At 37.1% G+C, this 27,839-nt stretch overlaps 1 protein-coding gene across 21 annotated transcripts in view; it reads right to left on the bottom strand.

Moving 5' to 3' along the window:
• The window catches only part of GPHN (gephyrin), a 272,370-nt gene that overhangs the window by 133,397 nt on the left and 111,134 nt on the right, over positions 1-27,839 (bottom strand). For 19 of the 21 annotated variants that reach the window (XR_011725992.1, XM_071744382.1, XM_071744385.1 and 16 more), the window contains one exon: positions 699-791. The exons of the other annotated variants lie outside the window; for them this stretch is intronic. Coding sequence is in view for 15 of the 19 variants with exons in the window: in XM_071744381.1 (XP_071600482.1) it covers positions 699-791 (93 nt within the window). In the remaining 4 variants the exon portion in view is untranslated. The remainder of the gene's footprint in view (positions 1-698; positions 792-27,839) is intronic. 21 annotated transcript variants of the gene reach the window in all.

Below are 27,839 nucleotides of genomic sequence, written 5' to 3'. Positions count from 1 at the left end.
TTTTGGAACCATAAATACCAAAATACTTCCACAGCAATCACACAGCCATTTCCTATTGCAACTCATGGCCAAAGGTTATTAGGGCAAGTTTCTGGTTTGTTTTGTTTTTTTTCCCCTTACCTTAGCTCCTTAAAAATGGAATGTAACCAGATTTTCTGTGCAATATTTACTGCTGCAGGTCACCTCTGTGCCCGCTGAGCCTTTTTTGACAATGTGGTGTCAAGCAAAGCAATATTTGGTTTTGCATAGAATTTTTTGCCCCTGCTATCTGCCTCTAACACTCTAATGTATAATGCAGTAGCTGTCAATGCAGTAGTTTGCATGGGAGAGTTATGGGATCTCTCTTATCCCACTTTTCCTTGTGCAGGACACAACAAAAGCCACATAGATTTTTGCTTAGCAGTGCTGTACTGCAGTGCTTAAGAAAAGCCCAAAAGCTGTTAGAATTTTGTTTTGCAAGGGGACTCTAAATCCATTACACTATACCACATTTTAATGTGAAAATCATTTAGGGACAGAGTAATTCTCTTGTATTACATTCTCTATTGCTTTTGTGCTCTGAAGTTGTGTATCACTCGACCAGTTCAGAGATACTGCAAAGTTACAAAGGAAATTTCAGAAACAAACCAACTCCCTCCCCCGGATTCATACATTTCAACACCAAAGAGCAGATTTTTCTTATTCCAGGACTATCTCACCTCTGGAGTGACATCTCGTGGTGCAAACCCTGTTCCTCCAGTTGTTAAAATCAAGTTGAGTTCCTTTTCATCACACCAATCTATCAGCGTCTCCTGAAAGAGAACACGAATCCTGTCAGATCTAGAAAGCAATATGTGGGATAGCAGTTACCCCAAAAAACACCTGAACAATTGGAATCTCTTAAACAGAGATACACACTATACATACAGGGAATGGTAAAATCTCTCATGGCTTTTAATACAAAGATTTTAAATTACTATTTTTAACCAACATATGACAGAATGATTCAACTATCCATCATAATATTTTTGGAAATGGAAACTGAAATTATCTTCTCCATCTCTTGACCTGGAACAGCAAACAAGAATTTACAGTTATTCATTCATACCAATGTTTATTTTGAGATATAAATATAATGCTTTGACACATTAATAGAGTGTTCACCTTTAAATTCAGGTTACATGGTGATTACACTAACTTTGGTTTCTGCTCTCCACTTTTTAACAGTCTGAAAGTGCAAGAACCACTGATTTGTAAGCTTATCTACTAAAAGATGCAATAATACACCCAACACGGCAACAGAGATTATCTATAAACATCAGTAGGATTGTGCATACCACTTTCAAGGTTGAACTAAGAGGGCTTAATAAATCTGTCATGTAAATTCAATGACTTACAATATTGGAGAACTCATTATACTAGAGAAGCATTTCATTTGATTTGCAGTCATTTTTAAAATGATATTTTAAACTAGTTTTCAAACTGGTAAAAATTTGACAAAAGCAGAAAATCTATTTAGTCTCAATATGATTATATAACCCTTCATACTCTACTATGGGCTAGCACAACAGCAGAACACCAACTTAGAGCTCAAAATCAGCTGTGTTCCATGAAGTACATTCATGTATTACACAGTAAAGCGTCCAACTGCAGAAATTGTATCAATTACTTAGCTATGCTTATTCTAGCAAATAAACATCTTTCAAAAACTTTGTGGCACATTTGTGTTTCTGAAGTACCGGGGAGGAACAAATTCTTTTGGTAACTGTTGGCTAGAAGGTTATTATTTATCACAAAACTAGATCTGAGCAATATACTAATTAACGCTCAAAATATTGCTGATGGTCATAAAAACATGAAGAACATTTTCAGACTTACTACCAACTCAGATTAATCCTCAGGTATAGCTGAGGCTTAGCACTACTGTGTAACTTCTAATTAAAAGAAAGCTCATATAAAAGCCTCTTCCAAAGTGCAGGGAGAATAGAACTGTCTGCCTGCAAGCACCATCATACAGAGCTATCCAAGGATTACTTAAGAAGGGGCAAAGCCAAAGATTCTGTTTTCTTGTCTCCTTTTTTTACTCATTCCTTCCACTTTCTGTTTTCAATTATCTTGTCTTTATTAAAATCACATTCATCTTTTTACTCTCCCTGTGTGGACCATGGCACTCTATTAGGTGGGCTACAACCTCCTGGAGGATTGCTGTTTTATGAACATTGTGAATAAGCACAAGAAGAGAACACACATAATATCTCAGACCTATATGTAAATGAACTATTAAGTCTGATTTTTAATTTACATTTCGAAAGCATGTGAATTACAGTAGTAAAAAGCACTGTAATCATAGAACCATGGAATCGTATAATGTTTTAGGTTAGAAGGAAATATTAAGATCATCTAATTCCAACAATCCAACATGAACAGGGACACCCCCCACTAAACCAGGCTGCTCAAAGCCCCATCCAGCCTGGCCTTGAACACTTCCAGGAATGGGGCAGCCACAACTTCTCTGGGTGACCTGTGTCAGTGTCCCACCACCCTCACACTAATAATTCCTTCCTAATATCTAGTCTAAATCTACCCTCTTCTAGTTTGAAACCATTACCCTTCATCACAGAATTTTGGTCAGTTCCTCCTGTAGTGAGAACAAATTCTAGGACTCAAACATCTCTTCACTAAACCACCCAGCCTTGATTTGAAGGATTCAAGAGGGAGAAAATGCATCATCATTTAATTTAGTAGAGTTTTTGAGCATCTATTCATGCTTATCATTAGGTATTTGTTGCATTCCCAGTGTTTCTTACTAATAATTTCTGTGAGATAATGCCTGTCACCTTCCCCCCATGATATACAAGAAACTTGCTCACAAAATGCACAAGAGTAATGTCCAGCAAAAGGGCACCAATGGACTATCCTCTGTGTAAGTAAGTGAACAGGAGACACAAGCAGGGATTCGTTTCTGGAATGCATGGAACAGTTCACAGAATCACAGAAGGGCAAGGGTTGAAAGGGACTTCTGGAGATCATCATAGTCCAACCCCCCTGGCAAAGCAGGGTCACACAGTGCAGGGTGCACAGGGCACCCTGGGGTTTTCAGTATCTCCAGAGAAGAACTTCCTGTGTTTCAGGTTGTTCCCATTGTTCCTTGTCCTGCTGCTGGGCACTACTCAAAAGAGTCAGGCCTTATCCTCTTGACAACTGTGCCCTTTATGTATTTATAAGGATTGATAAGATCCTCTTTCAGTCTTCTCCAGGCTAAACAGACCCAGGTCTCTCAGCCTTTCCTCATAAGAGAGATGCTCTGGTCCTCTAATCATCTTTGTAGCCCTCCACTGGACTGTCTCTAGTAGCTCCTTGTCTTTCTTGTGCTGTGGATCCCAGAACTGGACACAATACATCAGATGCAGCCTCTCCAGGGCAGGGCAGAGGAGGAGGACAACCTCCCACAGCCTGCTGGCTACACTCTTCTTAATGCATCCCAGGAAGCCATTGGCCTGTTGTCCACCAGGACTCCCAGAGCCTTCTCTGCAGAGCTGCTTCCCAGTAACTCAGCCCCTAATCTGTACTGGTGCATGGGGTATTCATTCCTAGGTGCAGAACTCCTACCTTAGGTTCCTCTCCACCCGTTTGCCAGCCTGTGCAGGTCACGCTGGATGGCAGCACAGCCTTTCCATGTATCACCACTCCTCCACTGACCATCAGCAAACTTGCTGAGGGTGAACTGTCCCTTCATCCAGGCTAGGAATGACAATGTTGAGCACGACTGTACTCACCAGTGACCCCTGGGGAACAGGGCTAGCTACACACCTTCAACTGGACTCTGCACCACTGATCACAGTGTTACAAAACATGCTGTTAGCCAGGAATTTAAAGTTGAGAAAGGCTGCAAGACTCTTCCACACAGATAATGACACTATGAGTAAAGCCCTGAGCCAGAGCAGAAGCACTACCAAGCACACCAGAACAGTCTTCATGGATCAGACAACAAACATGGAATAGCTGAATCCTTGAGGACTGTTTCTCTCCCATGATACTACAGTTCTATGGTAATTCTTGTCCTTCTTTTTGTCCTAGTTTTGCCACCACTTTGATCCCACATGTTTATGCTTCTGATATGATTAGGATACATTCCTGCAAATCAATATTATGGTGCTTATTCCTGTAATTAACATCTGTATCTTTTTTCTTATCAATATGCCATTTACTCTAACGATAAAGACTGCAAAAATAATTCTAAGTACATATGCATACATTTCATACACTTTAACCATTGGAATATCACATGCACATTGTTACCATTTAATATATTCACTAGGAAAGAATAGGGAAATGCTAAAAGGAAACTAAACAGGCAGCTTTTTATACAGAATGCATACAGAATTCTTCCAGTCTACAGTCAATATTGAAACTAGACAAGTAACTCTATAGTTAGTAAAAGTGTTTAGTTTTTTGGCACATGCTAAATTTTTCTGGCACAGTACAAAGTTATTTCTCCTTATATACTAACCACATAAGAAGGACCATTTAAAATTCAATTAAGTTGAGGAAAACCTATAAATGTTAAATAGGAAACTGAATTACAAAACTACACATTTAGCTGCAGGATTTTGAAAGAGATGTAAGTTAAATAAGAAGTAAGTTGTTTTACAGACATGCATACTATCCAGAACATCTCAAACAACACCATGTCATTGGGAAGATCATTGTGGTTTCTCGGAAAAACTACTGACAGTGCTTAGATGTGCAAAAGTCTTTGTTCTCCAGCACAGACCTTCTGAAAACTACAAGGCTTGTAAAATTAAAAAAACTTTTACCTTTTCAAATGAATCCTGTTTACTCTGCATGATGTTTCAAAATGCAAGCAAAAACATATAGAAAAATGTTCTCAGAGTGATAATGATAGCTTCCTTAGCAATCCAAGTCAAATATGAAGAAGTGTTATGTAAAAAGCCACATTAAATATCAATTTCATTTTCTTTCACACTGGGTAATCTCATGCTTGAAGAGATAAAAGGGTGTCTGAGATAGTTTAAATTTAGGATTATCTAACATCATCATAATGAAGAAATTACAGTGAATGAGGATATGGAAAAACATACTAAAAAAGAGAAAAGTCTGCAGATAGTTGCAGATTTGCTGTGAAAAGCAGATGTCACTTTGACCACTGAGTTTCAGGCATAGGAACTGCCACACGAAGATCTCTTAACAAGCTTTACTTAGCCTTGTATCTTAAACTACTCCAGACCTCAGCTCACTGAAGATTATTGCTGATTTTATGGCATGAGAGAGCATACATAACTGAATTAACAAAATTCATGTCACAACACAAATAAAAGCAGAGAAAAAATGGTGAAAGTAACCCAACTGTTTTTTGTTGTTGGGTATTTCATATTGCATCTCCTCTATCCAGCTGACCGTGACTCTTCCATTAATTTAAAAGAGAAAATTTAGCCTTTAGGACCATGTAAGAGCATGAATAATCAATCACAAAGCAAAAGCACTGAAGGAAAGATATAGACCTGAGTTCAATATCCAATTTGAAAAAAGAGCGTAGGCCTTCAAAACATTAAAATATTATTGGAATTAATCTCTTTTTTTTTCCCTTTTTCTTGTGAAGGTTTTATTTTTTATTCTCATTAACTTTCTCTAACTGCCTGAAAGCTTTGCTGAAATGCAGAGGCACGGTTACCTTTAACTGCAGTGCAAAAGCCCTTGCAAGTACTCAGTCTCAAAATGATATAGGACTATCAGAAAATGAAATACTAAACCACCAGGAAAATATCCTTGACATTTTCTGCTACCTCCACCCCTTTTTTTCATTCCCCCACCAACAAAAGGTTGAAGGTAAAAGAAAAGTTAAGATTGTGTTCAGAGGGTAATCACTGCAGTCAAGAGACCTGGATGAAATGCAAGTACACATCTCAATGTCTCTAAATAGACCTTTTAATCGATTTTACAGAACATCATTAGCAGTCTTCTGAAATTTGTACAGATATAGTTGCAGTTTTCAGCATCACAGTAATTTTTCACTCTTGTTTTTCTAAATACAGTTCTCTAAATGTTAAGGTGATGTACTAAAAGAAGTAAAAATGCAAATATTTCACTGAGATACAAAACTAAAGGAAGAAAGCAATAAAAATGTACTCAGCAAATGGCTTACTTTCCAAATGGAGATTTAATTACAAGCATTCATAATTTGAAATACATTGCAGCTATCAAATATTTCAGGGTTTAACATACCCGTAATGAAACCTTTTTCTAAAAAGTAATTCACTTATTCTAAAAGCTGCTATTCGTAATAATTATCCCTAAAAATAAGGGGGGGGGGGGGAAACAGGCAAGTGGAATGCTCAGCAGATTTCATTTATGCAACTGAGTAGGTAAGTCAAGCAGGAAGATGTGTAAATGCTGAAGTGTTTGCTGGTGAAACCAACAGGACTGGGACTGCCAGCACTGCAGTAATCTGCTTTTAAGGGCTGAGACTGGCAAAAAAAATTCTAACTCTTATGCTGGAGAAAGGTAAAGACAGCACAGGTCAAGTACAGAACCGACTCCACAAAAGAAAGGTGCAGTTTTAATCATTTTGTGCTGATTTCCTCACAGACAGACAAGGGAGGGATTCTTAAGTTAAGGTAACTACCTTGACATACCAGTCTTAGTATAGACAAGAAAAATTATGAATTTACTTATTGTATGATTGAACAAATTAAATGAAAATTTACAAGGGGGTCTAAATCAAATGCAAACCATGAGTCTGTATGTGCAGCAAGGCACAAGATCTCTTTCTTTTTGTAGGAAAATCTGTTCCCATCCACTGCTGGTGCCACTGGTATCCTCCCAGAGTGCAGGCTGAGGTCTCGAAATCACACCTACTCACTGGAAAGCATCAGTCACTCCACCATAACATTTTTCCTCAGAAGCCTGGAGGAAAGGATGGAACTTAAGAGCTTAGAATTGGATTTTTTTTTCCAAACACATCTGTTCCTTGAAACAACTCTCCTGTCCCCTCTGAATCTGGCAGATATATTCATGTGTACAGGCATATATGCACACAAGTTCATCTTTACATAATAAAAATGCACTAACAAAAGCACCGAAGTTCAGTGTCTCGTTTCTGTCATATGTAAAAGAGCTCTCTTAGCTATTGCTTACTTATTAAAATAAATATTATAGTCATTCTAAAAAAAAAAACCATCAGTTCTTTTAAATGAATTTATTTGAAACCAATTAAAACCCAAAGAAAATCATAATTCCTCCTTACAAGTATTACTTTACCCACTGAGAATCTTGACATCTAATATATATTTCTCTCATTATTCCTACAACAACACAAGCTAAAGTACCAACTGGAAGGAAAAGGAAAAAACCCATAAAACCAGGTAAATTAATCCAATACTGCTCACTGAGAATAAATCATCAGAAAATTTCTCTATTTTTTTAAATTTAATTAAAGCAGCACTTCAAATAGCTGCTATCACAAGATAAATGCTTGCTTTTAGAGACATAAACTTCAGATTAATTGTGCAGAACGAGATGTCTTTTTCCATGTTTTCTTCCCCTTTACATACTTCAATGTTCAACTAAGGTTTAAAAGCTGCTCAGACTGTTTAAAAGACACTCTGCTTTGCGCTTTTCTTCTCAGAATGTGAAAAGACAGCTTGAAATTACACATAAGGTAGTAAATTTCTAAAATTAGAGTTCTTTACAGTATTTTATCTATGGATAGCCACATTTACAGCACACGTATCTCATGCATCACAGAAGTTCCACTGAACCTTTCTAGCTGCAACTAAGCCCAGGTAAGCTGTATTTAGATCTTACTGAAAACAAAGAAATGGCAAGGCCACAGAAAACCAACCAGAAATTTCTTTGGGCTGCCCAGACAACACTAATGGCTTCAACTCTAGGAAATGGGTAAAAGCATCTGCGTCATTCAGAGGTGATCTGTCTCAGAGAGCTCCAAGTATAAGCACATAAGAATCATATTTGTGTACCAGCCCTCAACTCAATCTGCACTTCTTAGAAACTGCACTTGAAAATAACCACTTGCAGAATTTGCAACTACATCTTTGAACGCAGACGCAAGTACATCTCCAGTTTAAGCCAGGTTATACCCTGTGTCTACTTGTTCTGTTTAATGGCAGGAAGAGAAGCAGATTAAAAAATTACTACAAGGCTTCTGTAGTTTAAAAAACAGGAGGAACCCAGCCATGGAAAAAAATGTTTAAACTCAAGTGTTTGCTTTTCCGTAACTGGTCTGTTGGTTCTAAAAAACAACAGAATTCTAAAAATATAATTGATTCTTAATTAACTCAGTTCAGTTTCTAGCTTCACTTTCTATTAGTAAATACAATCTTACATGTTACTTCATACAGTTAGTTACAATTGTGCAGGACACAACTACCTTTTGCTTTTAAAATAATATTACAATGTATGTAATTTCAATTTTTGGTGTAGCTCTCAATGGAAACGGCAAATCGAACAGAGTAAAAATATTAAAATATCTAAAAAAGGGATGATGAGATTAAGCTATTAGAGAGACAGGGAGCCACTCAGTGTAATGCAGTTTGGGGTATAAATTCTCCCACATGTGTATTGTTCATGCATATTATCCATAGAGTCAATGAAAGAAAATGTTCTTAAAATCTACTGCTTTACCTCTGAAAATACAGTAAAGAAAATTTACCTACCAACGAATGGCTGCTGTACTTTTGTGATACTTAGTCCATACATATAGTCTAAGAGTGGGTGGGCTGGTGGCCTGCCCTGGGGTGTCCCAGGAGGGGGCTCCAGCTCCTCCCCTCTTCCTGCTCGAGGCATGACATACAGGGCAGAGGGCATCCGCCACCACTGCAGTTCCTCTTAAATGCACAATCAAACCTGAAAGAGATTCAGAAAGAGGGGAAAGGCAGGTAGGAGACTAATGTACATGCAGACTGTACCTCTCAAAGAACACCAGTTACTGACCAGTAACCTTTCTTCTTTGAGTCTGCATGTACATTCCCGCAATGACTCACTCCCAACAGTTCCTTTGCCTTTTACCACCCAGAGGGCTCTCACAAACTGCAGCATCACTCCACTGAAGGCTGAAACAGCCCTGGATACTATCAGATTAACATAATGCCAGCTGAAAGCAAAGACAGAACTCCAGGTGGCCTTACAGCAAATGCATGTACCATACAAAACAGATATTAAGCTTGCCCAGGGATCTAACAGAAATGGCTTTGGCCATGGGGGGAAGGTTCCTTGAGTCTACAGAGAGGCAGAAAGCCATCTGAAAAATTGTTCAGATGTTGTGTGAAATCTGCTGAACTCCTGGATATTTCCACCCAGCAACAAGCAAAGAAACAAACTAAAACACTTCAGCCTGTGAAGAGAAATATAGGATCCTTATGAAATTGAGAATGTGAAGTAAAAAAATTCAACCAAAGAAATGTAAATCTGGAAATGAGTACCAGAGGACTAATTGCCTGGCTACCCTGGAACTTTAGCAGCACTTCAAGAAGGAATTATTGGATGACTGAAGAACTAGTATGTAAAATGACAGCCATAAGGACTCATATACCTTCCCAGTTGGCTGAGAAAACTCTGACCAGATGTGCCACTTTCATAGACACAAATAGAAGAATTATGAATTTAAGAGCTCAAAATGAGAAAAGAAACCACTATAATGCAGTGGTTTTCCAAGACATCCTGATCAGCTCTGCTAGCAAGTTATGAGGTGTGAGAATGTCAGTGTACTGACCCAGAGAGAGCAACCTGGTACCCTCACCAACTGCAGAAAGGGATCAGAGGAATTGCATGTAACAAATAAACTAAAAGAGCTGACATCAATGCAGCAACAAACACAGTACAAAGTAAAATACTGTATTCTTACAGATCATGCATGTCTAGACAATACTTTCACACAACTGGCTATCATTACTCTGGAGAGCACCAAGAACTGGCTACCCTAGAGATGGATTAATGCCTTGACCTGGAGATTCCCTGGATAGCCACAGACTGAAGAAGAGACAGAGCTAAAATGTCTATGCATACTACAAAAGAAATCTCACATAGGAGCATATGAACATACCCACTGTCAGAGAAAGTTGAAATTAACCAAAAAAATAAGCATTCAGTATTTTACTGAATGCTTTTCTATATGAATGCCAATTCTGCTAACTTACAATCATTATATACCATAAAAAGAGAAGCATTTTGCAAGCCTAATAAAAAAAAAAAAAAAATTGCTGTATGGCTTTATTAAGCCAGGCAGCTGCTTTAGAAACCAAAACAATGAGTATAATGTAGGAAAAGCACATGCCCTATTGAAAAGAACAGTCTTAGGTCCTCTAAAGACTACCCATAAAGAAACAGCAAGTCACTTGTATCCACACAGAAGTTTCCATGGGGAAGTCCAGTTCACCAAATTCTAAAGAATATACTAAAATGGATGGAGTCTGGGTTATTCTCTCTATCTAGTTCAGAATTATTCTGCCAATCCTGACAGACACCTATTTATAAAACATACTTTTAAAGATCAGTAAATATTTTACTTTTGGACAAATTACCACTGAAAGAGTAGGAGAATAAACTAGTTTAAATGAAAATCCAGACTTTCAGAAGAAATGCAGAGATTTGGTCTAAAGTATCACTTCTGTTTCAAAAATGACTGTAACAGTCAAAGCCACGTATATCAGGACTCATTATCTTTTGTATGCAACAAAGAGCACTGTTATGTCAAACAAGTAAAATGTAAAGAATCACATCAATAGTCCAAATTTGAGTTAACTCCTCTTATTTTTAAAATGAAAGTTTGACAATTGCTGTAGAATGGAAAGAATTTACATGCTTGTGAACCGGTGAAGTGCTGAAATAGCTGCTGCTTATAAACTGGGCTCCTAAGTGTTTCCAATAACTGTAATATTCTGTAGTACTGAGAAACAAAGCCCAGAAGATGGATTCTTCTTGAAGTGCAACCATTGCCATTTTGTACCACATGTAAAGCTTATGGCCCATTTGCTACTCTAAACCAAAACGTTCTGTGTGTTTCAGTGTGTTATTACACCAAGGCCAGAATGATTCATGTGTCTATTGACATGAGTGATCAATAGGGGGAAAAGACAGAATGAGTAGAATAAATACAAGTTCCTGAATTCCAGGTACCATACTGTTCAAGCCAGAATGGAGTGTGACTGTGGTGACTCAGACATTGCTTTTTCTTAACTATAACAGAGTAAGGCTATCAGTAGATAAGCATAGCTCTGAAATGCATGGAATTGGAAAGACCTCTTTGTACCAACTCAGATGCTCTTCCCCTCCAGAGATGAAACTTTTTCATTTCTTGATGTTATCAACCACAGATCAATCTTTGGTGAATAATACTGTCAATACAATTGTGTATTTAGATATTCAGAAGTATCTGTTAAGATGATGTGGAGGCATATTTTGAAGATCCTGAAGATAATGGATTGTGACAATTTTTTTATGTCAAGCACAACGATTCTGTACATGGAGTCACTACATAATGGATGGGCCTAGCACCTCCCTGCTTCCTTATGTAGTGCACTATGTGCACTATGATGGTTCTAGTCAGCCAGAAATCATTGCTCTGGTCATCAGTGTATGGATACAGAACAGCTTTCCAATTTTACCTAGAAACTTTTACTAAAAAATGCTCTTTTGCAGCAAAGAGATTTTAAGATTACTATCCATCAGCTGCGTTCATTCTCTACCACCTAATTTTAACACATAAATTAAATATGCTTCCAAACAACCAATCTACGATTGTCCTGGCACTGTTCAGCTTGTCTCAGAGAAATGTTCTTTTTACCCTAGTGAAGTCTACCAAACTAACGATAAAATCTCTTTCCTGAATGTAAATGAGATGAGAACTGTGTTCATCCTTTTACCATATCATAAAATTTAAAAAAAGTATTTTTAGAGAGCACTGTACATTCTGTATGAGTTGATGGAGAAAGGTTTATTGTACTAATCAGGTCACTACGTGTGAGTGTGCAAAGAGATTAATTTTACCCAGGAAAAACAGACAAACAAGGAAGAAATTACAAAGGACCACTTTTTTGATGGTAAATGACCTTCCAGGTCTAATAATCAATGCCAGATTTAGTTTCCAGATGATAGTAAATCATCAGGAAGAAAGCCCCTTCACTCAAAACTAAGCAGTGTCCTTTATTTATCCAAATATAAGGAAGGTACAGACATCCCACTCTGATACATTCTTCTGATAGGGATATAAAGACAAAGAAGAGAAAGGTATATGCAAGAAAGGAAAGAAGATTGGAGTATTCTGGGACTGATGAGACTGCCTGCACTTCTCCATTATCAGCTGAGTAGGACTAATCTTGAAGACTTCACAAATGATTCTCAAAAGTGATAAAGAAAGGATAAAAATCAACTGAGATTCATTGACAGTTCTTAATGCAAAAAGCATGTTGACAGCTGTTGAAGGCAATGAAAAACAAATAACTATGATCATTATAGAAAAAAAAAAAAAAAGTCTTTTTCCTACAAGCCCTTGCTTTTTTCTTATAGAGCTAGAACACAATAGAAGAATAACAGAAGGAAGTAGTAACAGGCTGCTTTGTTGATTAGGTTATTGTTTATTCCTGAACTCCAGAGTATAAGAATCCAAAGACTATAAAATGTAATGAAAGAACCTTTTGGCATTTATATGACAATCCATCACTGAGCTAAAAAGGCCATTCTTTTCAAAGGGAAGACCTTTTCAGGATGCAGTCTATGAAGAATCTCTCTTACAGGCCCAAAGGATAACAGCTATTACATGAAACTGGTTGAAAGCTGTTACCATAGAATCCGATGAGTTATCTTCTGCTTCCACTGCAGCTTGCAGAGGTGTCTGAGCACTGGCTGATCTGACTGCAATCAAAGATTTCAACCCATTATTATACTCAGGAGAAAACTGATGCAGAACAACTCAGATTAGAATGACTTATTTCCCTAAGAGTTGAAACTTTCTAGTCATTTCTGCTTTGGAAACTTTTTTAACATATTAATTTTTCCTTTATACATACTAGCAACAAAACCACTCCAACTCATGTGGTAATAAAAGCATTCAAAATCCTGAAGAGATTTCAAAAATCACCTTCTCCAGCTGTTTCTGCAGCTGGTATAAATGAAGGTAAAATCTGCCAGGACACTAAGGTTGTTGAAAAATACCTTTACTGGTATTGGAAATCTCTCAGGCAAAATAAATTGAAGAATGTCGATCTACAGCTTTTTTTGCAGAATTCCTTGTACTGTAATCTCCACTGTCTCTAAGGTCCTAAATTCTTGGAAAATATTCTGTGCTATACAGAAGGATATGCTAATACTTTGTTACATTACAAGGATTTCATATATAAAATCAAAAAATTATATCCTTCTGAACCAACTGAGGCAGAGATAATGTTTTAAGGAGGCTGCCTAATTTGGTGAGTTGCTGCAAATGGAGCAAACAGAAGCTTAATAAAGCAACTGCTTCATGGAAGTGATCTAACTCAAAATGTTAACAAAGCCATAAAGGCTAACTAGGACATGAATAAGGTTCAAGCAATAAATGAGGAGAGTTAAAAAGGACAATTCTGAGCCAAATGATTTGTGAAATCTTGAATGATTTTGTAAAGACACATAACAAACTTCACTTGCTAAAATTTAAAAATCATTAAAAGAAATAATCATAATTAGTATTGGAACGAGAGAAGTGCAGAATTCCTTCTAATGAAGAAAAAGCAATCCTTCCCAATGCTTGCAGGGATCATACTGAGTCTCCTGAATCCTGCAGAGAAAACATTATCATAGAATGGGTTTGAAGGGACCTGAAAGAAGATCATCTAGTTCTAACCCTGATGTCATAGGCAGGGACACCTCTCACTACACCAGCTTGCTCCAAGCCCATCCTGCCTGGACTTGAATACCTCCAGGGAAGGGGCAACCACAACTTCTCTGGGCATCTTGTTCCAATCTCTTGTCATTCTCACTGTTCAAAATTTCTTGCTAGTATGAAATCTAAATTTTTCCTCTTTGAGTGTGAAGTCATCCAGCACAGCACTCCCCCCTCACAGGCTCCTCTATCACTTGAAGAGGAAGGTTATCATCAATGCATTCCAGGAATCCCCTGGATTGCTTATGCCCTGCTCTGCTGTCCCTCCAACATATATTAGAGTGGTTGAAATCTCCCATGAGGATCACGACTTTGAATGTGAGGCTACTGCTATCTGCCTATAAAGAGCCTCATATGCTCAGTGTTCCTGGTTGTGTGGCCTGTAGCAGATCTCCACTGTAATGTTCCTGGTCCCTGCCCTCCCTTTAATCCTGACCCATAAACTCTCATCCATTCCCAGGTGGATCTCCATGCACTTCTGCTGGCCATTGACACAGAGGGCGACACCAACTCCTTTTATTTCCTGCCTATTCTCATAAAGAATTTGTATCCTTCCATGCCAACACTCCAGCCATAGGAGCCATCCCACCATGGCTCTGTGATGCCAGTGTCTTGGTACATTCAGAAACGTTTTCCAGTCCCACAGTTTTCAACATGCTGGTTGAAATGGTTCTATTTGCAACAGTTTTTCTGTGTGAGTCTTTTGAAAGAAACACTACTAACACCAGAACAAGGAACACTTGCACTAACATGTCATTGATACAGGTACTCCTAACAGTTAACCTTGAATGTATGGTGGCCTAATTAATAAAGTGCTTTGGCAACAAATATATTTATACCATTTGCTTTGTTGCAAAATCAAGATCCGTGCCAGAACCAAAAGCTGCAGCACTGAAACAACAGCAGTCAATGGGTGAAGCCTTACAGTGCCTGCTTCAAGAGGAATTAATGATTTATACACTTTCACTACTTAGCAAAAGAGAAATCAAACCTTAGTGCCCTTTTTACTGAAAGGTTTTCTTACAAATAAGGTTCTAAACCTCAATTTATTTCTGTTGTGCTAATCTTATCAGACCTTTCCTTATCCTTTTGAGGTATTTCAGAAAGTATTTTTCAAATTTTTAAAAACTGCTCTTTTTTACTTTATCTGAAGTTTATATTAAAATCTCCTATTATCTAGAAGATTACATTATTTTAAACATCACAGTTAATATGCAGATATTGCAATTATTCATTGTGTTTTCATAAACGGATAATGCACGTGTGCCTCTCTTCCTGCTTCCCTTGAAAAAGAATGGGGAGAAGATACTTTTTTTCCAAGTTGTTTTCAAAAGTAGGGAGACTCAGTAATTAAGGAAATGTTTAAGGAGTGCAGTTAGAGGTTCAACAAGTTCTAGTGAAAAAAGTGCATTCTCATTGTTAAAGATGTGCTCAAGTCAGAAAGACAGTGGTGGTTATGTGTATAAAACGTCTGCTGCTCCACAGGAACAGAACCCTCCTTGATAAAGCATAAGTTGTATCTAGAAGTGTGAAACCATGGAAAGCCCTCTAGACTGCAAAGCACTTGTTTGTTATTTTAAAGATATAGAAAGACACACGTCATAACCTTTACAAGAATCCAGTTATTTATATTCTTCCAAAAAAAGCTGCATAAGAATTAGAGTCCTTTGACTGTATATCACCTGCTTGGTATACTATTATTCTAACATACAGTCTCTTAAATGAAAATGTTTACATAAGTAATTTCTGGTTTTTTAACTGCAAAATCTACCTTTCTGGACATGTTAAAATCACACTACAGTCATCTGCTCCCTGAGATTTAGAATAAAGGCAACATTTCACTAATTAGAAATACCATATTGCCCCTTTCAAAGAGCTGTATCACCACCCACACATTCTACTTTGAGGATTATGATGCATGCAGTGTATGTTATTTCTGCACTACTACTTTCCCTTGTAGAGACAATTGCCACTTTAGTGCTGGAGAGTGATGAAGAGCCTACACAGGCAGCAGAGTCATTCAGATAGTATTTTCAGTAAGAGGGAGTAGGTGTAATTAGAGGATGAAGGACAGTATGCAATAAATTTCATCTGTGAGCAAGAACTGGGCAACGCCCTCTGGAAATTAAGGACCATGCAATGTTCTATTAATAATGTGCATAATATTGGAGTGATCCTGACCAGGAGACCATTGTACATCGAGAACTTAGTGCTCTGTGCTGTACCCCAGGTCCTGCATGGCCCTCAGGCCAAAGGACAGAGTCAGACACCTTCTCACTGGTGACTGTGCCACCAGCATGGCCTCTCCACTATCACTTCTGACTCCATAGAAGGAGAAGCCCTTCAATCTTTTTTGCAATTACTAAGCAAGTCTTTCCTGTCCTATAAAGAGTTCTCTCTCCAGGCCTGGCAATAACTGTAGTATTTGAAGACATTAAGAAGTGATCAAGATGTTTTTCATCTCCTAAGAGTTACAAATTTTTCTTTAAAGATCAGGTCGAGCAGGAAAAAAAAATTATAGCAGCAATATTCCAAGAGCTTTTACATTTGTACCCATGAACCCAAGCACATAATCCAACCCATTGAACCCTTAAAACTTTCGGGTTTGGAGCTGTAACCATCTACATCAACCAACTTAGAAAATGAAGCCAGTTTCCAAGTCACTGTAGGTACTTCTCCCTAAGTGTCTGAGGTCATTTAGTAGTCTGTTCAAGTCTTTAGCTGCTGCTTCAACTTCAACTTCTGTCTAACTCCAAAAGCAGAGATATTTTTAGTAGGAAAAATATTTCAGAGTAACATTGTAAGAGCATTGGCTACAGCAAATAAATTTAACTGGAATGAGCAGTATACAGCTTTCTATACAAAATAAAGCTGTACAGACAAAACCATTTTTTGTCAGACAACCACTTTTCCATGCCATTCTTTGGATTTTGGGAAATTTGAGTTTCATGTATTTCAGCTTTGTACTGAAAAAAAACTTTTCTCTAGAAAAAAATATCCAGTAATAACCATGATAAAACTGAGGCACAGAAAAGGACACTACCACTTCATGTAAATATATTCAGTTGAAGTCATAACTAGCAAGTTAACATCTGGCCATCCTCATTACAGTACTGATAAAAAAATACTACTTTGCTCAGGAAGGAAACAGACTTTTCCCCTTTGGGCTCCTTTTATTATGGTACTCTTGTAGGGAGATATTAAATTTGTCACTGACTTGTAGAAAAATTTTCATCAGTAATGTCTGGGTTTTTTTGATAGATTTCAGGGTCTGACTGTGGCTTGGTAATAAAATGTTGAATTCTTCTGCAAACTCTGTAGTTTGAGTGTTATCTTCAGTTAGTTTCCTGCAGCTAATCGAAGACAGTAAATGAAGTTTTCCTGGGGAGTTTTGTATAAGAAAAAGAGCAACGATCTTGAGAACCATTTTAAATTAATGATTCCTAGAAGGGACAGCAGAGAGATTGTTTATACCACAGTTTCAATTTTAAATTGATTTTGTTATTTCTTATTTACATTGGTAAGCTACTAACCACCTTGTGTGTAAAATAAACTCATTGCTTGGAAATTATCTGTCAGTGAGCTTGATGCATTGCATCTCGCTCCCAATTTTGAAACCTGTAAGAAGTCAGCAAGCAGACTTCTCTTGCTTTTCTTTTCCTACTATTTAGCCAACCTCAAAAGGCAATATAAGTGCTCAAACTTATCCAATATTGTTTTCACTGGAAGAGATCTAGCAGACTGAGTTGAAAATCTTTCCAACAGTAACTAGTCTGAAATTACCTATTTATTCCACCCCAGAAAATTCCTATTTTTCCCTTTTATTTTTCAGTTTGTGTATTATGAAATCGCCATGGTTTTAGGGGAACTGTAACATAATTAGATCAGTTTTTCCTGTTGTCAAGACAATGTTTCTGCTAAAATACTATTTGTCCAAATATAGGATTGTTTTAAAAGAATTTAAGGTACTAAAATTGTTCAAAAAGTATTGACATACAAAATGTTCTGAACACAGACACAGACACACAAATATTGTATTAAAATCTATACATTACATCACATAAAAGATTGAAATATAAAAATACACTGTAAAATGCTTGTGTACACAAATACATGAGGTGTACCCTAGTTTTTAACTTAAAGCTAAATGTTAAGTGTAGGGAACTGTCCCGTTTTTATTAAAACTTCACTATTGGCTGAACAGTCAGAATGCAATGTTGTGCTTTCCATAGTTAGGTCTGCTGAAAAGGCATCACAGAAAAACTTCTAATTTTCTGGGTCTCACAAATTACCTCACTGAGGATATCATGCACGTGAAAGCTTTAATGACGTTTAAAGTATAACACTTCATAAATGCCCATTTTTTTCATTTTGAAAGACCACCATCCCTTTGGTTTTCCCAGCTACAGAGAAGCCTTTGCAGTTCTGCACTTCCATTTAGAGATATTTAGAGCTTTTGGATGTAAAGCAGATCTTTACAGTTCCATGATTTTTAAACTTGTTTTCTAAATAGCCTGAGGACAACTGTCTGCTGTCTTTTACAGCCTCAAGGTACTCTGTAAAATACAGTGTTAGCTGCAGTGCCCCAAATGATGCTCAGCTTTATTTTTACTCACTGCTTTTTTATATAGCACGATTCCCTATTTTTATTGAAATAGACAACTGCTCCAAATACATGATGTTTGGGGTTTTTTTTCTGTTTTACCAAAGAAGGAGAAGAATTTTAAAACACCTTGATGTTAAGCTCTTATCTTCATAAGGTATCCTCAGATACATAGCTTCATTTTGAAGCATGATAAATTAAGGTCAAAATCACGTTCAACTACCAAGACCACTTCACTGGAAGAATGCTGAAGAACCCTTTAAAATGGTAACACTGGGACATATAGATTTCCATAGGGCATAAGCCTATTTGTTAACATGCCATCATGCTACTGAAGCAACACAGTGAAACTGTTAACAATATTTATAATTTTAAAATACAGGCTATTTTGACAGAGCATAACAGTAACAAAGCAGATGATAAACAGTAAGAAAAAAATAGAGACATAGGTCTACATGGAAATAGTGAAAGCAAATGTATGAGTTACCTTTGCAACCTTAACATTCCATCTCATCTTGTCAGAATGATGAGGTGAAATTCAATGCAAACGTTTCTGACAGAACAATCCAAGACATCGTTGTATATTTTTTATAAGATAACATTAAAATAGTAGAACACTGCAACCACTGCACCTTTACTGAACTGCAATGATTCAGGGGCAGTTTCTCCTTTATACATTTCTCTGAGTACAATTAGGTCAAAAATTCTAAAATCCTACTATAATTGATAGGCAAGCAAACAGAAAATAACATCATAATGCCAGCCATTTTATGACAGGTATATATAGAAAACAACTTACCAAAAGCACGTGGACAATAAAAATAGAAACATTAAACTTTTCATCTTCAGGTAGTGCTTAAACTTGAAAATTTTTTCTTGACTAGATAGGTGTACACTAAGAAAGAGTTCCATAGGGAGTTTAAACATATTTCAGAAAGGCACATATTGTGACTTCGGCCACAGCAAACTAAATTACATGCATTGTAATATCAAAACATTCTGTGTAGTCACCTACTGAATCTTGCTAAATATATCCTATGAGGCTTCAAACAGAAGATACTACTGTTGTCCAATCAAATACCTAAGCAGTGTTGTCTCCACATATGACAACAAAAATAATTGGCTTTTGTTACAACCATATCAATCCCATTCCTTTGGAATCTGATGCCTACACCCGAAATGGACCACCTGTATTCAGGCAGCACCTCAACCCTCAGCTCGTGTCTATCATCCCCCTACTCCCCATGGCATTGCTTTGTAGCTCTCGCAGGTAAAAGCCATAAGGTGGTGAAGAAGGCCAAGAGCATCCTGGCTTTTATCAGAATCTGTGGCCTGCAGGACTAGGAAGTGACTGTCCCCCTGTACTCTGAACTGGTGCAGGGACCGCGTTCAGTTCTAATACTGTGTTCAGTTTTGGGACCCTCACTACAAGAAAGATATCAAGGTGCTGGAGTGAGTCCAAAGAAGTGCAGAAAAGCTGGTGAAGGATTTGGGGAACCAGTTTTATGAAGAACAGCTGAGTGAACTGGGGTTGTTTAGTGTGGAGAAAAGGAGGCAGAGAGGAGACCCCTTATTACTCTCTACAGCTACCTGAGAGGAGGTTGGAGCACCCTGATCCAACCAGAAGCTGCTGAAAGGAACAAACTAATGAAAGAAGCTGGAGAGAGGGGGGGTCTCTCCCAGGGAACAAGTGATAGGATGAGGGCAAATGGCCTCAAATGGTACTAGGGGAGTTTTAGATTGGATATTAGGAAAAAGTTCTCCAGTGAAAGGCTTGCCAGGCATTTAGACAGGCTGCCCAGGGAGATGGCTGAATCACCATCCCTGGAGGCATTTAGAAGATGTGTAGATGGGGTGCTTAGGGACATGGTTTAGCAATGGAATTGGCAGCGTTAGGTTTATGGTTGGAACTAATGACCTTAAGGGTCCTTTTTCAAACTAAATGATTCTGTGATACACTATAGAGCAGGGGGATAATATCAGAATATACAGATATTGGAGGGTGCATCTCAAAAATTTTTTACTAATGGGGTGTATGATCAAAAAGTTTGGAGACCACTGGTCTAGACTGTTTTTTTTTTTTTTTTTAATAGTCTACCACTATGGCTGAACACTCCATTAAGTGCTTAGCTCAGGCAACAGTGTTTCATTGGTAACAATGGCACTGTAGTATGAATTTCGCATTATTTGTGACCTCAATTTATTGTGGTATGACAATATATATATGATGGAGGCTGGGAACACATGAACTTTTGACAGTTCTCTGCTTACCAGACTTTGGTTCATCAAGTAATCCTTAAGCATATGAATTGAAATGCTTGCAGATAAAACTTAATTGGACTTCAGCAGCACACTACCTGCTCCAGCTGCTAACAGTGCACACAGTTCACAGAACCATCCTAGAAGCAGCTTGAAATAAAACATGAAAGAATATACAATGTGCATGCTGGAGCTCTACCACCTACTTCAAGCTCTACTTCATAGATAGCTGCATCTTACTGGTTTTGTATGACATGGTAACACAGACATGGCTCAAGATAAAAGTCTAGTTCCTGGCACTACAGATGCCATGGCTGGGGCTAAGGAATTTTTAACTTCATCTCCACACACTTTGCTCTGATTTTACTTAGCTAGAAGACATCCTTTGGTGGAATCCTTTAAGACATCAGTTAAGCCAACATTCCAGCTATGTGCACTGTCAGAGGTGAGATAAGCCACATACTCAAACTCAGTAAAACATAAAACCTACTTAAAACTTTCCATTTTACATCTGTGCTCAGTTACACCTCATCAGCATGAAATCTCATCTGGATGAATCTTGTACATCCGAATAAAAAACCCTGAAGCTTTCTAGCGACATGGTTCAGCATTATCTATTAATACTATTTTTCACCATTCCTTTATGACATTTCCTTGAAGGAAGTTTTTGGTTGGTTTTCTTAAAAACGTCATGTTCCCTATTCTGTTTTAGACAGTGGACCTAACATACAATAGGGTAACTAACAGGATTGGGTGCCATAAAATTTTTTAACTATCACATAAGTTTCATCAGGTATAATCAGACACTGAAGTACAAAGCATCACTCTATTAATACAGTTTATAAGCTTGCAAATCACAGGGATGCATGTGTAGTCTGGTGTCTTCTACTGTGTTTTTCTAGCCAAGCCATTAAAACATGACATTAAAAAGCACCTAAATAAAAGACACACTATGAAAGCAAAATAAACTGCACAGTTTTAGCAGAATTATCTTCAGTCTACTAGTTACAAATCTTACCTGAAAAACAGAATTTGTTGAACTGGTTTCTGACAGAGAGATGACTTCTGTGTTATAACCAGGTAAGGTTTCAGCTTTAGTAGCTTTAAGTGAGGGTTCTCTGTTATTAGGAACATATTTTTCTTCTCCTTACAACCAGTAGATTATCAACCAATAGAATCCTCGTAGTAAAAGTTTAAGTACCCACTTTCAGGCAATCTTTGCCTAAATTAATGCATAAGTTAAGCATGAAATAGAAACAAGGAAGAATGTTGTTGAAATGCAACCAAATGTGCCAGGATGTTTCTGTCTCAGTCTCTTCATCGGCTCCTCATATAAAAGTGCTTCTATAAATTAGATAATTTTTATAATCTGACTCTACATCTGTCATTTTTGTGCTTAGGGGACCAGCCTTTGCATATGGTGGGGCACCAGAGGCTCATATATAACAGAAAAGATTTCACGTTCTGCTCCTGATCCCTTTCCTACTAATTCCCTAATTCCTCTCAGTCTTTTTTTACCTCTTCAGCTCCTCCTGCACACCAAGGTCTAGGTAACACTAATGTCCTTATTTGCGGTTATACTTCATTTCTCTACAAATACAAATTTTCAAAATTCACCAAGGCACCACTTATATATTAGCTGTAGAACCTGAAGAACTTTCTGATACAGTACCAGTATTCATCTATTTTGACAATCATTAAAAAAGGAACTCCAGGAAAATCTATTTACCACAAGAAAAAAATCATACTGTGGATCTCCCTCAAAATCAGTCAAGCCCCTAAACAGTTATAACATTATCAGTTACAGTAAGACAATATTAAATTTCTTATAATGCATTGTTAGAGGGTGAACAAAACCAAACAAATCCTAATGTAACAGGTCACGTGGAAAATTATTAGGGTTTTATATAAACTTAGTTTACTTATATACCTGGCAAAAGCTACTTGCTGCGTAATGAAGCTGAGATATGTTTTCTCCTCTCATTCAGGATGCGATTCCATTTAAAAACTTGTCTTTTCCAGTAAGAACGGAAGCCACTGAAAACATTTCCCAGAATACTGGGTAAGATGAAAAGCCTAAGATGTGCATTAAAGCAAGTAACAAGATGCCCCAATACTTACCTTGGTTTCAGATGATGACTGGTACAGAGATATGTAATTAGCAAAAGCAGAAAATGAATGTCAGGAGGAAGTCAGAGAAAATTGGTTACTATGGCCACAGAGAGAAGAAGAGGTATTTTTTATGCTGGAAAACAAGAGATTTGAAATCTCTTAATGCATGTTTCTAATGTATTTAGTGAAGAAAGATTTAATAGACAAACAGGACTGTGGTAATGAAAAATCTGATACATATTAATCTCACCTCCTAAGGGAAACTGCATTGAGAATGCTTAATTGCTGGGCAACAAGAAGGGCTTGAATGATCAACAATATACTGGTTTCTCTAGGAAATTAACCTTGAGCTGTTTTTCTTTTTTCATGCTGTAGATAATTCTGTCTTTGCAGGAAAACTGCAAAGCTATTTCATTTGCTTTGAAAACTTAATAATAATAATAATAAAAAAAATATTTTATATTACCACCATGGTATTTCAACTTAAATGGATGCATTATCTTCCTTCCCTTCCCCACGCTACAATGTTCCATGATCTGCAAAACTGGCTGAACTTCTTTTGGACGTTCATAAGACCAAACTTCACAATACAATATAAACCACACAAGTTTCATTCTTTCTCACATTAGAAGAGGAATTAATAACAATATTTCAACATCTTCTATACTCAACAAGGTTGTAAGAGGAAGGTAGCTTGGGGAGGTGGTCTCCTTTGTCATTTCTAGAGCCATGCTGCAGACCATCACAGGATGGAAGACAGCAGGAAAAGAAGAAGTGATAATTCCTATTTTCATGTTGTGAGTATACTTTCCAACCAGAGTATCTATGCATTCGATATCCTTGCCAGGAAAGCAGAAGAGTGCCTGTGACACACTCAGCAGTCCTAATAGTGATCACAGTTTGATCACTAACAGATGTAAAGAAATTTGGGCCACCCCAGATCAAACAAAGTCCATTATCCTCTTCAGTACAAGATGCCAACCTGCCCCAGTTGCTTGCTTTACATTAGGCACATCTCTCAAAACAGTACAGAAGCAGCAAGACAAAGCAAAACCAAAGCATAACTAATACTGGTAATGGCAGCAACTGCCTGGACCTAAAAGAAATCCCATCAAATTACAGGGAACATGGGAAAATCTATGAGGGCAGGGCTGAATCCTGTTGTCCGATAGTAATGGGACAGTAATACATATACTTTGGCCATCACTCATTTTGCATTCTTTTTGTACTTTTTTTTTTGGTTGAGAGGTCTGCGATTGCTGTGAGTATCCATCATCCAGAGAAGATGAGACAAACAGATGAAAAGCCCTGTCAAAGAATATTCCCTAAGGAGTTTCTATAAAAAAACTTGAGCAATAGCTATAGCATGGAGAACAGTCATGTTTTCCAAGCAAAAAGAGTTTCAAACCTATCAGTGCAGAAACAATCCAAAAGTCAAAATCGATATCCACAACTACTGGCCTCATAGGTGGGACAAAAATACCACAATAGAAAGGACACTCTTATGAAACACTCATATTTCACTGGTCTGAGGGTGCCTGGACAGTGGACAACTTGCACAGCCAAGCTTGGCACAAAACCCCCTACATTCTAAGTCAGAAGCCAGTGTAATATTGACTGTGTTTCTCAGAAAAAGGGGGGAAATCAGTTTTAGAAGAAAAACTACTAGCTTAAAACAACAAAAGACTACTGAGAAGAAAAACTGATGCAACAGAATAGATAATGAAATCACAGTCAACTAGAAGCAATACAACGTAATACAATCTAATGCAATATGATACAGTGATATAATATAATAAAATATAATCAGCTGTTGACATGAATGCATACACGTGGACAAACTATTAAAGTATTTTTTTGTTTCATATATAGTTTTGCATTATTTTGTTACATCATCTCATATATAAACCTTTCATTCTCTCCAGCACAGAAGCAACAGAAGTCTGTACAATCACTTAAGGATTAACGCAGCAAGGAAAAACTCAAAGTTCTTTCTGATATCTAAACAATGCAAATTACATTTTTTGTTATCTCTATGTAGTTTCAAGAATAATAATCAGTGATTGACTCTGCTAATGGAAGCTTTAAAAATTAAGTTGGGAAGCAATCTGTGTGTGCTCCAGGTAAACTATAGTAACAGGGAAATACAATGAGACGAAGTTGTTCTAACAACACATCCCACTTTTCAATTAAGCAAATGCTGATAGACTTAGCAGATGAACTTCAATACAATAATAAAATAAACCAGATCCAGGACTTTAACTCCTCTGCAAAACCAGGATGACAGCACATCTCTGGGTTTATGTAATGCATTGTTGAATCTATAGAAGTTGCAGGAAATATTTAAATGCCCTATGGCCCGCTATCAAGATAGGAGGCCAGTTTTGTGGAGTCTGAATATTTTGAACTATAATTCTGTCCTTATTGATTAACCACCACGGTTATTACTAAATTACTTTCTTTCATTTGTGTTTCTTTGGTATAAAACTGTAAATCATCACTTGTTGACAAATGGCTATTTATATTTTCCACAGATTGATGAGCATGAAAATGCTTTGCAGGATTTTGCTTCAGAGTTTCTTGGCTGAACGCAAGAGATGGCACGAGAATCATCAACAGAAAGAACAAACCTCTGAAGAAGTCTGAATAAACTGATTTTATTTGTAACCATTTCAAACATGCATGCTTTTGATGACAGAGTCCAGCTTTGCCCTAAAGTGCCCTAAAGTTACCAATACTGAAATCCGATTACTTTGTTCGCAAGACATTCCTAAACATGATTTGTGGAAAAGTTAAAATCTCACTAATTCCTAAGTCACCTACAGTAACTGATCTCTAAAAAGTTAGCATTCTCTACTTCCCTTCTTAATACTTCCCTCTCTCTCATTCTGTTTATAGTTTTCTACTCTTGGATCTTCATTACTGGAGTCTGTTGCTTCAAAAACTGAAGACAATCTGAGACAAATGTATTTTATCTGTTCATAAGAAGGATTTTCATATTTTAAATTATTAAGTGAACACAACTTCTAAAGAAAAAAAGAAAGAAAGCCATCCTATAATTATTCAAAGGAAAAGGTCTGTAGTCTTAAATGTAGCCTTTAATAACTTATACATATGGGCTTTCATTTAAAAAGCAACTCTAGAAGAATTACAGGTATTCTTTTAAGAACATAAGGTATGCCTCTGGTGAAATGGTGGATAATGAAACTAAAAACTAAAAAGCAGAGAAGATAATAATTTAACCTTGTTGTCTACGGTGGGTTATCTGTCTCACAAGTATTAAAAGAATGAAATAGAATGGCAACATCTTTCTTACGGATATTATTTTTAATTGAAAACCTGCTGCCAAAATAATTTCTGGTCTTGAGATGATGAGAAACATGCATATGCCTGTACGAAAAACACATGGGGAAGCACTTAAAAAACCTGGAACAATTACATTCCTTTCTGCTGTTGAATTATGAATTCTAGCAAACAAAATATTTTCTAGAAATATGCTAAGGACTGGTCTCATTCACTAAGTCTCACGCTAGAATAATAATCCTTCACAACATCATCTATTTTGTTTTTAAGGACAGAATGCTGTGTTCAAAGAGAGCATCTCTCCTAGTATTACAAAACATAAGATGCTACAGTTGATGTATAGATCTACCTACAGGCACATTACACAAACTTTCCTTCACCGGTAGCAGTCATAAACTGCTCTTTATTCCTGAGACAAACTTCACATTGTAAGCAAAGCTATTTTTAGCCATGAATGTAATTAACTAGAAATAGAGAAATGTTGAGTTTTGCTGCTACAATTTTCCTCTCAAATGCACTTGTTTTAATTTCCTACCAGAAGGTGTTCTTCAAAACCAGTGTTGTCTGATATGTTCATCAGTCCCTATATAACATGAAATTATTTGGCTTGAGAGACCTCTTCTCTAGGCACAATATGTTACCACAGTGGATGATGAACAGTGCTGAAATCTGCCAATGCATTTTTGCAAGTTTAAAAAGTTCTTGCTTATAGGATCAATAATTCTGAGAAGTCTAGAAAAAGTTGAGACAGTGACACTTCCTCAGAAGTGCTGTAATTCCTATATTTACTGTCTCTATCGGTTCCTGCAGTATTCCTGTACAGAAAATGAAGTGCCACTGGTTTAACTGGTGTAGGGAAACAGCAGGCATGCAGATGACAGTTGTGTCATTTAGGCATTTGCTTAGGTTTTCCTCCTCTGAAAGCTTCTCTTACTGACACATTGGTCCTGAAGATCCTGTGACAGACATTTCTAACTCCTAGAGAAGTTTTCAAGGGAGCAACCTGTGAGAGTATCTTCATATGGTTACCTGTGGAATGGTCATGCTTTGGCAACCTCAGCACCTATGACAAAAATCTAGGGAATGCAAGTTACATGGCACTCCTTTTCAGACTGATACAGATGCTGAGGAACTGTAGTGGTAATTGGTTCCAGACAATGCTTCCTAACCTTGGAGAGGTGCATAAAGGCAATTAGGGCACATGCTATCACTTCTGACATAAATACTCTGGATTCACATCCCTGTAAGCACACTGGACACTACTTAATTTTGCTAAGTGGGATTGATTATACCCAACACTGACAATATATATTCATTCAAAGAAATAGGCACACATATGAACAGGGAATATTCTAGATACATAAGGCATATATGAATTCACAGTGCATATATACATGTAGTAAAATCACACTCACATAGCAAGGATAAATATATTCTGAACACTCCAAAATGGAAACATTATAAGCACATATTAAAATTTGCCAAGTACTGCAATGTGGAGAAATAAATTCTCTTATATATGTAATACACCATTTATTATTTAAATTACTAATACATTTAGAAATATGCACTGCATTTATCTTCTAGAGATACTTCGTGACTGGCAGTATATTAAGGCTTACAGATTTTTTCCTCTTCCATAATTTCAGAGATATGCTCTCTGCCTGCAACTGTGTTCAATATATCTAAGATGTA

Source organism: Heliangelus exortis, chromosome 5, assembly GCF_036169615.1.
Source record: "Heliangelus exortis chromosome 5, bHelExo1.hap1, whole genome shotgun sequence".
Taxonomy (NCBI): domain Eukaryota; kingdom Metazoa; phylum Chordata; class Aves; order Apodiformes; family Trochilidae; genus Heliangelus; species Heliangelus exortis.
The sequence above is the reverse complement of the archived record's forward strand: the minus strand, read 5'-3'. Positions and strand labels throughout refer to the sequence as shown.